Source organism: Lycorma delicatula, chromosome 2 (assembly GCF_047948215.1).
Source record: "Lycorma delicatula isolate Av1 chromosome 2, ASM4794821v1, whole genome shotgun sequence".
In the NCBI taxonomy this organism is placed as follows: Eukaryota; Metazoa; Arthropoda; class Insecta; order Hemiptera; family Fulgoridae; genus Lycorma; species Lycorma delicatula.
The window spans coordinates 2,649,463-2,662,154 of record NC_134456.1 but is presented as its reverse complement, the minus strand read 5'-3'; the positions used below and the strand labels follow the sequence as shown (position 1 = coordinate 2,662,154).

Sequence of the window (12,692 nt, the reverse complement as noted above, 5' to 3'; positions counted from 1 at the left end):
GCTTCCAAAGATAGCAGAGAGTAGGAACAACCAGTTGTGTATTAGGAGAAAATTATTTTCTTTAAATACTTTGTCCAGCAATAATTGTGATGATTCCTCTTCAGATATTGATAATACTGATGAAGATAAAGACTGTTAACCTTCAAACCATAATTCATCATCTACAGAAGAGGTGAGTTGAATACAGAATAATTTGTGGCTAGACATACTATTGCTACAAAAGTTTTAACAATTATTAGCAGCAAAACTATTAACATTTTCTCATTACTGAGTGTTAATTCAGTAATTCAATTTAAAATTTCATTTAATGGACTGAAATTGTACATTTTATAACCTCTTATGCATTAAGTGTGGCAGGTCATACTCGTACCACTTAATTGTACTTATATTTGTATGGGTAAATGCTACTTCCAACTTAGTAAGGCAATTAATTTTAGGAAATGGATATTAATAATAGTAAAGTTTATTTTCGACAAGTTTATTTTCATCTTGTCAATGCGGCGATGAACTTTTGAGTTCAAAATGCCACAAAGAGGACAAAGTGTATTTTTCCTACTCATTGTCTTACTGTTGCATCAACTAAGTTTTAGTAATTTAGATTAGAGACTATCTCATTTTTATATTATTTTTAATTGGAAATTATCTTACTTTCAGGAAGACATAGAAAATAATGGAAAAATGAACTGCACATCAAGACTTCCAAAAATAACTCCTGAAAAGAAGCCTCAGCATTGATGGAGAAAAAGGAGCCCTTCTTTGCATTTGAAGAATACTAGCCTAGCAAGTGATGAAGGAATGAAGGACGGGAGTATTTTAGTGCTATTTCACAGGAAAAGGTGACTGGGTGTATTCTTGGTCCTGCATGTACCTTCAGGAAAAATGCAGATCTAAAATTGCTGGCAGAGAAGAAGAGATTTTTAATGGGTTCTGGAATCTTGGTTCTTTCAATTTGAAAAATGCATACTTAATTGGCTGCATTAAAATACAGTCTAAAAAAAGATCATATCCTAAAAAAACTAAAAAGAGTTTCTTCAAGGAAATTTCTGCATCATATGTAAATAAATAAATGGTGAGGAAGTTAAAATTTTCAAAACTGAATATTAAAGTATACATGGCCTTCAAAATTCAAGAGGCAGATTAAATGCCTTGTTTCTGACATCGAAAAGGGAGCAACCACTCCTAAAAAACCAGACAACCAAAGCTAGCACAACAATAGGCCTAATAAAATTAGTGGTAGCAGACTTACAGTCCATTAGGGACCACATAAAACAGCATATCTAAATACTAGAATCACTATAGTCAGTCAATTAATGATGGAAAACATTACTTTGGTTGTGATTTGTCAATATCGCGTTTGTATGAAGAGTATTATTTATTATTTACCGTGGTGCATAGAAAATAATATTCATCATCTGGTTAGCCAGGATACATACAGAAGAATTTTCTGCATGGAATTTAATATAGGATTTTCAATGCCAAAGACTAATACTTGCAAAATATGTGATGAATGCACCGTTAAAATACAAGCATTGCACTTGGAGGGTAAATTTGAAGATGTCAAAGCGATAGAAAATAAGCTAAAATACCCTCAGGCCCAGGTCAAGGCAATACAAGATCTTCTTAAAACTAAACCTGAAAAGAAAGACCCAAGAACACTGGTCATTAGCTTTGACCTTCAGCAAGCTTTACCAGTTCCAAAATTAACGTGTGGACCAGCTTTTTATTGTAGAAAAATATGTTTCTATAACTTCGGGTTGCATGATTGTACCAACAGCAAAGGACACATGTTTTTGTGGGGAGAAGAAACTGGACATAGGGGTAGTGATGAGATGTGCAGTGCTCTAATCAAGTTCATAACCACTAAACCAGAAATAGAAAATCTTGTAGTTTTCTGTGATAACTGTCCAGGACAGAATAAAAACTGGGCTATGACAGCCTATTGGATGCAGTACGTTAGAGAGAAAACCCTTACTGGGATAACACCTTTTTAATACCAGGACATACACACTTGCCATCTGATTGAGATTTTGCATTAATAGAAAAATGCCAAAAGAAAATTGAACATATCTATGTTCCTAGCATGTGGATGGATGTAGTAAGAAAATTTAATAAGAAAAACATATTCAGTGTCAAAATGATGACACAAAATGATATTTTAAATGTAAGTAATTTCTTACAAAATGTGACCAAGGCCAAAAAACTTAGTGTGGGGCACCGGTTGATTTTGCATCAGCTGTAGCATTTTGTTTTACTACCAAGAACCCAGCAAGTTTCTTTATTAAACATAAAATAAATGGAAACTTCAAAGAAGTGAATTTTATCAGAGTTGGCAGATATAACACTTGAACCAAATATAATCACCATAACCAGATATAATCACTTAAACCAAAGTACTAGGCTCCACTAAAAATAAGTGAAAAGAAATTTCAAGATGTGAAATCTCTCCTACCATACATTCCACCGATTTACTACGATTATTTTAATACAATTGTACCAAACAAAGACGTGGACATTGACAATGAATCTGAACTAATTTAGTAAAAATATCTTATGAATTTTAATAATTTCATATTTCTGATGTTCATGGTTTTAAATTGTACAAAATAAAATGATGAAGTTGTTTAATTTTTGAAAAAGAACACGCTATTGTTATATCACCTTGCATCCCCTCCAAATAAGTTAGGATTTCTTTTTAAGCAAAAATTTGACAACTCACAAAATGTGTGACTTTTTGATTAAAAAACATTTTTATTCAAATAACAATGAAATTAAAATGCAAATAAAATGACTCATTTGAAACATAATTTACCAGTAATATATGATGTATGACTATTTAAAATATCACATAACAATTGTAGAGTTTTCAAAAGTTAGAAACTGCCCTACTAAAAAATTCACATCATGTGACTTATCACATTCTTTCCCCTTCAGTTAATTTACTAGGTCTTAAGACTTAATTAAAGTAGCACACCCATTTCTCTGATTGCAAGGTAGCTGAAACCCTTAAGTGTTACTTTTGAAAATGATAAACTCGCAAAATGCCTTCAAATTCTTTTTGGTATTACTTTTTTCCCCTATTTTCCAATAAATGTTTGGCTTCTTTTCGTCAAACAACCTTTTAATCCTAGAATACTAATGTTATTTCCTAATATTTTGATACCAAGTATATGTAAATTTGATGTGTATATGTTTAGTTGCTAATTTTAACATATCTGAGTGATTTTTTTTTCTTTTATTAATAAAATATTTTCTTTACATAAACACCTATTTTCATCATATATTTTACTTTTAGAAATTGCAAGAATTAAAAAAAACAAAGAATAATGATAACAAATAAAAATCTCAAACGTGTATTTATTTGAGTAAATAATTCTAATACAAATGATTATTTACAAAGTAAAACAAAGATTATTTAAAAGTAGATTAATTACAGATAAAATAATTATATTTACAAGGGATATCTCTAAAGTAAAGACCGATGTGAAATTTCTCTCCTTAAAGTTGCCAAACCTTTGTTATTCATGGCCACGCTGGTAATGGCCATTGTTGTCTGTAAGTTGTTGTGTTGTAGTATCTTTGATTACATTGTGAGTTATTACATTATATAATGAATAGGAAAATCGATGTTGCTGCCGACTGTGAAAAACAGTCATACGTTTTTAAACCATCAAGCTGGCTGAAATTCATAGGTAGTTGGTTGCTGTGTATGATGATAATGTAATGAATGAAAGAAAAATCTGAAAATGGTGTGAAAGGTTTAGAAATAACAGAATTAATGTGCATGATGAAGAACATTCAGGGAGACCCTTGATAATCACCGAGAACTTGTTGAAACTCATCGATGATGAAATCAGAAAAGACTGGCAATGCACGGCTTACACACACATATACACATAGCTTAATTTAAAACATTTATCATTATATTTAAATATAATATTTTTTTGTTTATTTAATTCAGTGATTCTAACTAAAGTGCGTACACATACCGTATAGTATTTCATTTGCACAGGTGTGGTGGTGCTAGTGACCACTTTAAATACTTTATTACACTTTAAATATTATTCATTTTTTTAATTCTACCGGATACCTGTAACATCACAACATAGCAGCCGACTCCAAGAGCTGTGTGTCAGTGCTACACTGGTACTCCTTACAGTGAAAGGAGGTACTAATGACATATTTATTATACCCATTCAGCCACTAGTTTATTTAGAGCATTTTTTGGGGTGAGAGAGCAATTTGGGAAAAACGTTTTTGGAAATATTATTTTTTAATTGTTAACAAATACGCCTAAGAAAAATAAGACCTTAATTAGGCAAAATTTTGAAATATTGCTTCTACAGCCTCACCCCTTGACCTTTTAGTTGAAGATTTAATGGCATCAATGTCCCATATGTGGAAGTAATCTGACCAAGTTTGGTCAAAATTGATCGAGTCATTCTAGACAGTGTAAGGTAATTTAGGGTGCGACACCTAACACTGAATACACACACGTACATACGAACATTTAGAAAATTTCCATCTGGTTTTTTGGGTTCCGCAGGTGTCAAAAGATCTGATGAAAACTGCATATGCCCAAACTGGACCGATTCCAATACTTTCCCTTCTAAAGCTACAGCACCAGGCAAGAAAGTTAAAAAAAATAGGCGATCTTGTTTTTCTACCGCAGTTCATATTCATGCACATTCGGTCAAAAGTGTCTACTGCTCCTTTTGTTTTATTACATGGATGAATAGTAAGGCTTTTTTCACATAGCACATACTGTACTCCCTTGTTTGTTGTATAATTTTCTCTCTTTTCCAAATTTCTTTGTTAGATAATCATTAAATTTCATTCAATATGTCATCTGTAAAAAACAAATTGAAACATTCTGCAGAATTTGCACGAATGTTTTTTGTTGGACCTGATCTGATGTGTACAATGTGTTTACCTGCAATTTTTTCAGTGTTAGGGACAACTTGTATTTTCCAGTAGCGACCACTTTTTTCAAACAAATTTTCTGACTCAACAACAATTACATTACTATTATCTTCAAATATATTTTGTGTTTGTGGAACTGAAACTACTAAAGAGTCAGTTTTTTGTTACTTCTTCCTTCCAACAATTTCAATAGATTGAATTTTTAAGACACACCTGGTACTGGAAAAACAGTTAATTTCATCGCTATCGTCAGAATCCCACAGACGGTTGGTTATCTTCTAAACAATCACCACTCATCATTAGCCAGTTCCGCAAGAATTTGTATGGGATTTGCATGCAAGTTTTCCATATCCTTTTAAAAAGAATACAGATTATTTTAGTCAGTGTAATCAATAATGTACATAAAAATTAATATTTTATTATGTACTTTATGCAAAAATTAGTAGAACTATCTTCTTAATATTGCTTAATACTAATTACACATAAAACTTATGCGTGAATTTTTTTTATAAATACTAATGATATGTAAAATAAACATGCTTCCCAAAATAAAATTGCTTCCATTCACCCTATACTTTTCCTGAAACCAAATCGGTCTTCTCCTAACACTTCTTCCACTCTCCTCTCAATTCTTCTGTATAGAATTCTAGTTTAAACTTCTTTAACTTAATTCTCTCAACATCTCCCAAGAAAGTGAAATTCAAGCAAACAATGTCAGCCCTGAAAATCATGTGCACTGTGTTTTGTGATAGACAAGGGCCATTGGTTGTTGATTTTTTGCCTTGGGATGAAGTGATAAATAATGAGTCATATTTTGAGACTGATTAAACTGAGTCATGCAATCCAAAACAGAAGGAACGAAATGGAAAGATGGCGGGAGATTTTATTAACTTCCTGCAAATCGCAGAACATGGACAAATGTCCCTTGCTGATGTCATTCGTTGTATCGGGTGGGTCATTATTTATTTAGTGGCAGTTATATAGATTGTTGTGTTTTTATTTACGGATGGAATTGTTGTTTGTGTTCTGGTCCTTTAGACCGGGGCTGATCACGGGAGACTAGGTGCATATAAGCTTTGTTCTCCCTGCATGATTCCACTTCATTCCCTTGAAGTCCTTTCAGTGCTAGCACCTTCCGGCCTAACAGGAATATGCCTTTCGGGGCCCTAGTGTTTGGAGGAAGCAATCCGTTCCTCTCTCCAAAGGGAGTCGCATGTACGGATCGGTACAAAATTGTAAGTTTTGGAAAGGATGTTGGGTGTTTGGTGAGGTGAAGTTACAGGACTTTCTTCCCTCTGGCTGTCATGCTGCTACATCTCAGCTGAGCTCGGTCAGCCGAACTCCAGCCCGTGTCGGTGGGCCTCTTATCATTCGTTGTTCTTTTCTTCTTAAGCCTGCCTTTCCATAAACCAGCTGTAAATAAATTACAGACCATAAACCTTGTATTGTCCTGTGGCCCTGAAGTGGGCATCATGGGCAGGCCACTTCTCTCTTCTGGCTGACGACTGCTGGGCTTTTCTACCTCATTCGTTGCTCTCATTTGTCTTCTTGAGGTGAAAAAAGAAGTTTGGATCTTAGAGTATTATTTACATCATGTTCACGAGTGTTGGGGAGTAGCAGTCGCCTTTTGTTAACACTTTCGTGAAATTAGAAGCTGAAATGAAGACTGTTCTTTGAAAAATCTTTAATTTTAAAATCATCCAGACATATGTTTATCCTGGAAGGGTTTGGGGGGATTGCGAGGCTGCCATCAATGTTCTAATCACATGAAATAGACACAAATAGAAAAAGCACATCCTCAAGTTGGAGGAGGGATTTGTAATCCCCCCCTCTCACACATAGCTTCAAATCAAATTGATTTCCCACCATACAGTACTAAGCCAGTGACTACCACTTGTTCCTGCATTTAAAGCAGCACCTTGGTGGTCTGTGCCTTGGTAACGGTGACAGCAACATCAAGAACAACAGCCATTCAGCGATGGTTAACTTTTCAGGCAGCAGATTTCTATGAAGCTGGATTGCAGAAGCTAATCACACTATATTATAAGTGCCTAAATCTAGGTCGGGATTATGTAGAATTGTAGGTTAAGATCCAGGCTTTCAGGTTAAATTGAAGGATAAATTCTTTCAATAAAATTTGCTTGTTTATTGTATCAAAGCGGTTCTTGTAAAAAAACATACTTCATTTCTATTACCTCAACAAATTAATAGTAAATGCAAAAATGGAAAAATCTGATTAGTTCAAAATTGTAGGTTAATTTATGTGTGGAAGATCATTCTGCCTACTGAAATTTTCATTGCTGTATGATTTAACCGACATAAATTTCTTCAAATGTCTACTATACCCTCACTTTTCATCAGAACTTTTTCTTATAAAAAAATTAGCTTGTTAAGGTTTTGATAAATAACATTTCAATGGAATATGTTGATTTTCAGGGGAAAAAATTATATCAGAACCATGACCATTGTTTTATAATTTCCTTGCGTTTATAATTTTTTTTTTGTAGAATTTGTTTTACATTGATGTCTTCAGACAGTCATATTACAGAATGATTTGTTTTTTTCTATTTTTAGTGTTAAAAGAATTCTAATTGGATCAAGATAGTTTGAAATACCATTTCATCTTATATTATTTTATCAAAATTTAATTTATAGGTAATTTAAAAAAAAACATACTATAAACATGTAAAGACTTAGAGATTTATAAAAGATATATATATAAATATATAAACAATTAAATAAAATATAAAACATATATGTATATATTATTATATTGTATGTTTATGTATTGTATTGTGTGTGTGTGCGCACGCGCACATACATACACTAATTAAGTATGTGTGTATACACACACACACATGCATAATAAAATATTGTTAAATTCTTGTATGACAATTGTTAAACACTGTATTGACACACTGTTGAAACCAATTTATACAAAACGTTTGTGCTTTTCTAAATAAAATTGATTTATACTTATTTAACGTATTTACCAGTGAAGACAAGCAGCAGCACATTTAAACATCATTGTACTTATACATATGACTGTATTGGCTTATCCAAGATACAACTTAAAACCCCTACATAATCTTCCCTAATAAGAGGGAAGGTTTATAGTTTTCCAGTATGTGAGCAGTGCCAAAGAGAGTGAAAAATTTGTCTCTACCAAACTTATAAAAAATACTGGAATTGACTTTTAGCTTTTATTTCTAGGTTTTCTGTGAAAAAAAAAATAGGTAGAAATTCCAGGAGATTTTTTTTTACTTTAATTATTTTTAGATCTTTTTATAAGATTTATATTTAGTTTTAATTAATTTTTTGTACTGCAAATTATTGTTTGGCAATTAAAATGTCCGTCTAATTAGTAGTAGATTTTCATTTTTTTTTTTTTGTAAAACTGTTCTTGAATGATTCTCTTTCTTTCTTTCTAATAAATATTAGTCCATCTGTAATGTAAATTTCAGATGACTAATTCCCAATTTCTATGAGTGCGATAAGATCCAGCTCGCTTATTAAATAAAATTTTTTAATCCGACATGTAATAGCTTTTCTTTGAAGATAGCTCTAATTTTGTTTACGGTTGATAAATTTTTCCATACAGCTGTATTTTGGCAATATGTATCTAATTTATAAAATATATGACTATTTAATTCATCCTTGTAAATGTGGGTTTAATGGTGATAATATATTTTCTGATCGTTTCATTTTTGTAAGGAACTTGTTATTATGTAAAATTATTTTTCTGGTATATCTGTTTTGTTAGTAATGATTGGGTTACTGCTTTGCAGTGATGTAAAAAAAAAAATTAATTTAATAATAATATTACAGAAGTTTTGAGGTGTTACTGGAAATCTAATAATGATACAGAGCTAAGGTGGGATTTTTTCTTCTTTGTTCTAGGAAGTAAAATTCTAAATGAACAACCAATGGCAGGCTCGGAAGCTGACAATGAACAGGAAACAGGTTTTTTGACAAAGATAAAGAAAGCTATTTTCGGATGAATAGCTTCAATTTATTTCATTAAAAGAATTGTGAGTTTTTTTTAATTATAGATAATTTGTTTATCTACATATTATGATGTAAGACACTGAAATAATTTTAAATTAAAATGAACAAAATTGTTTATTCAGAAATATTCTGACAACAGCCTGCAGTTGTTTGTTCATCTTTTCTTTGTGACCTCAGTTTATGTGTTGTAAATCTTGTTGTATAGAGTTTGGTCAAAAAATGTTATATACAGTTATGTCCTTCGTTATTAACCCTTTGGAAGCCATCGATTATAAACTGTTATCCTTTGTATAATTCTCTATTAACACTGTCAGTTGTATTTGAATATGGTAATCGCAGTAGACTGGTATCTATTTATCTCCCTCCATTTCTTCTAGTTTTGTCTTAAAATAATTAAAAAATTTAACTTCAATATAAAACAAAACTTTTCTAATATGTAAAATGTAAGAATAAATATAATAATAGAACTGGTAGAGTTTAGCACATATGTCAACAATCTTCTTTTTCTTCACCTGATTGTCTCCTTTATTTGACTGAGAAAAGTTTTGAATGTTAATTGTTTTGCTCTCTCCAAGGAAAAAGAATTTGAAGGGTTCAGTATTCTGAAAAGTAATGAAGTTTCATCGGTTTAAATAATACTACATAGAACTCGGCTAAATTGTACTAGTTAATTTTTTATTTAAAGTCTGTTTTTCCATGAGAATCAGCAATGAACATTTTATAACTGTAAACTTTTAAAATTACAAACTAAACCAAATTTTTAATGAATACATTATTTTTAATATTTTACTTCAACATTTCAAAAACTTATAGTTTTAAATAAGATTGTATTAAATAATTACTGTTTTATTTATTATTAACTGTTTTTCTTGGAATTGTCAAGTGATTAGTATGTAACGCCTGTTTGAAACAGACTTCTTTGATTTCGTGCAGTAATTTTGTTGTGATTGTCTGTGTTATAGATTATAAGAATAGTTTAATCATTTTATACAAATTGTAACAATTTCCTTTGCATATTAGGAAATAGTTCTGTATTTAATGATTTTACAAACTTAATTTAGTGTAATTGTTTACCTACAGGATAAATATTGATATATTTGTGGAGTTTTATGTTTTTCTAAATTGTAGAAGCACAAGCTTCTAGTTTATGTGATGAATTTAGTCATGTTAAAATTTTTCAAAATATTTAGCAAGATTGGTTTTTAATCAAATTATTTTATTGGTTTTAGATTAAAAAAAATAAAAATATGAGGATGATTAAACACTACATAATTTCTGATAACCTGAAAAATAAAACAATAAAATCACTGGTAATAAATCTTATTCGTTATGTTCTTCAGTACATCAAGAAGCATATGGCTGTCTTAAAAAAAAAGTATAATCTCGTTATGCCATCCATTCTGTTAAATGTTTGTAAAGCAGCAGTTGATGAACCTGGCTCATTTCTTAAATTAATTATGATACAATCGAGACTATTGATGATTACATTGTGTTTACAGCATTGATGTTATAAGTGACATTGCTGTTAGAAATTTGGATTGACCCTACCAAAACAAAAAAATAATAACTACAATATCTTTTAACCACAAAGGAATTTCACGTATAGAATTTATGAAAACTGAAACTAGTTTAAAATGAGTAGATGAGAATATGTGTGTTTATGAAACATATTAAGTGCTGAAGAAATTTTGGAAACCAACCCAGAACCAATAACATGGGATATTCATGAACGATGCGTTCAGTTTTACAACACATTATCTGCTCTGGATGCTGTGACTGTCAACTCTTTACTCTGGTGAATACTTGGAAGCCAGCATATAAGTGAAGTTAATTGGTGGTGTGAAAAGTACCTGAAAATGACAAAGATATGGAGAAATAAATGGTTCATGTAGGTAACTTGTGTGTATAGTTTACCGTGAAGTAGATCAATTCACTGATTAACCGTGCATTTGTTATATGCATTATAAAGAAAATTATTTTTTAACATGCTTCTGATATTTTTCATTCTATATGTTTTCCAAAATAAAGATTTTTATTTTTAAATAACAGTTCATTTAAATTAAAATAAGTTTAAAATAAATAAACTTAACACATTAACATAAATTTGAACCATTAAATTTATTAATATTTAGAGTAGATAAATGAAATCTAAGTTAGTAGTGGTAGCCTCAAAGTTTTTGTGGTCCTTGAAGTTCGGACTTTTGACAACCAAAATAACTTGCATATGAAAAGATTGAAAAAATGTTTGTTTACATGTTGATTTTTTTTTTAATACAAAAAACCTATTGTAAATAATTTCCCCTCCAATTTTTGTGCAATTTTTTATGCAAAAATAAATTACATTTTTCTTCTTAAGTGTTGTTTAATATTATACCTTTCAAAGGCCATCATCTCATTTAGTTTCCTATGTGTACCAGAAACATTAGCCGGTCAATTGGCTGTGGTACTTGTTATTTCATATTTTAATATTAATGTATGTATTTTATATGCAATTTTTATATTAAAAATGCAACATGTCAGTTTTGTTATGCATTTTTTCAGGTAGCAAGGTTTGTGTGGAGGAACCACAAGATTTACTAAACAGCGTAAGATCGGCACTGTGCACTGGCATTACTAACAGTGAAGTTATTGGGAAAAAAGTTGCAGACGATTTAGAAGAACAACCTTCTGATACTAAACGAGGACAAATGTCTTAAAATCATAATTTTATGATGTTTGCCTTTTTTGTCTTTACTTTTTGTTATCTTTTGTTGGCATCTTCCTCCTTGTAACCATATAGTAGAGATATCTTGTTAATATTTAAAATTAGGTATGCAAATCTGTATTCTGAAAATGTCTTGTAGTACAGTGTATATTTTTATTTATCCTTTTGTTTATTATTGTATTCAGCTAATAAAGTTATTTTTAAATTATCAAATGACTTGTTTAGTGAAATGGAAAAAAAGATTTATCTGAAAATATTGGATTATTAACTAATAAGTTTTTTAGTATCACTAGCATACTATCGCTAAGTATATAATTTCATTTAATATTATAAATGAAATGAATAGTTTAAGATGTTTTTATTACTCATGATTTTGGAAAAATTTGCCTATTATTGATGTAAAGTTATACTTTATATATTATTTTTTGTTGTAGATGATCTGTAAAATTTTACTGCTACATCGTAGCATTTAATGTTACTGTAAGATACGGTTATTTGTTTGGTTGCAGTTGATGTAATCTATTATAAGTAATTAAATATTGAATTTGTTACAGATAAGTCTCACATGTTTTGTTTATTCTTATCCTTTACTGCCATATGTATATCTTTTTTTAAATTACTCAGTCTGAAAGGAAATTCAAGTTGGGAAAATTGAGAAAGTTTTGATATCAAATATGCAGATTCTAATTGAGGAGCTTTTGTAGAAAACAATACCTTTTTTTATATTGGGTAGTTTTTTTTTTATTATTAATAGTCACAAAAATAAGGAATTTATTTTACAAGTCTTTGTAACGGTACAACTTTAAACTATTTTTTACTGAAATGTCCATTTTTACAGAAGTCCATTTTCTGCAGTGTAGGAAATCAAGAAAAACATTCAGATTACAATATTAAAAAAAAAAATGATCATCATATCTATTATTAAAAGATCTCTAACCTGTCCTAAAGTTTATAATATACAAGAAAAAGAAGTAAAAAAACTTTTAAAAAAAATTACAGAAACTGTTAAAACCTAACAAAATGAAACACAGTAGTATTGTAAAAGAATCTTCAAAAGAAA

At 30.3% G+C, this 12,692-nt stretch overlaps 1 protein-coding gene across 21 annotated transcripts in view; it reads left to right on the top strand.

Annotated features, from left to right (window-relative positions):
* Positions 1-12,190, top strand: part of LOC142320422 (uncharacterized) — a 137,706-nt gene extending 125,516 nt beyond the window's left edge. For 15 of the 21 annotated variants that reach the window (XM_075358161.1, XM_075358158.1, XM_075358151.1 and 12 more), the window contains one exon: positions 11,470-12,190. In XM_075358161.1, the coding sequence (XP_075214276.1) occupies positions 11,470-11,624 (155 nt within the window). In that variant the 3' untranslated portion in view covers positions 11,625-12,190. Of the gene's footprint in view, positions 1-654; positions 1,070-7,494; positions 7,576-8,820; positions 8,952-11,469 lie in introns of those variants that run through there. The other 6 variants (XM_075358164.1, XM_075358162.1, XR_012755380.1 and 3 more) reach the window with 5 other exon arrangements.
* The last annotated feature ends 502 nt before the right edge of the window (positions 12,191-12,692 follow it).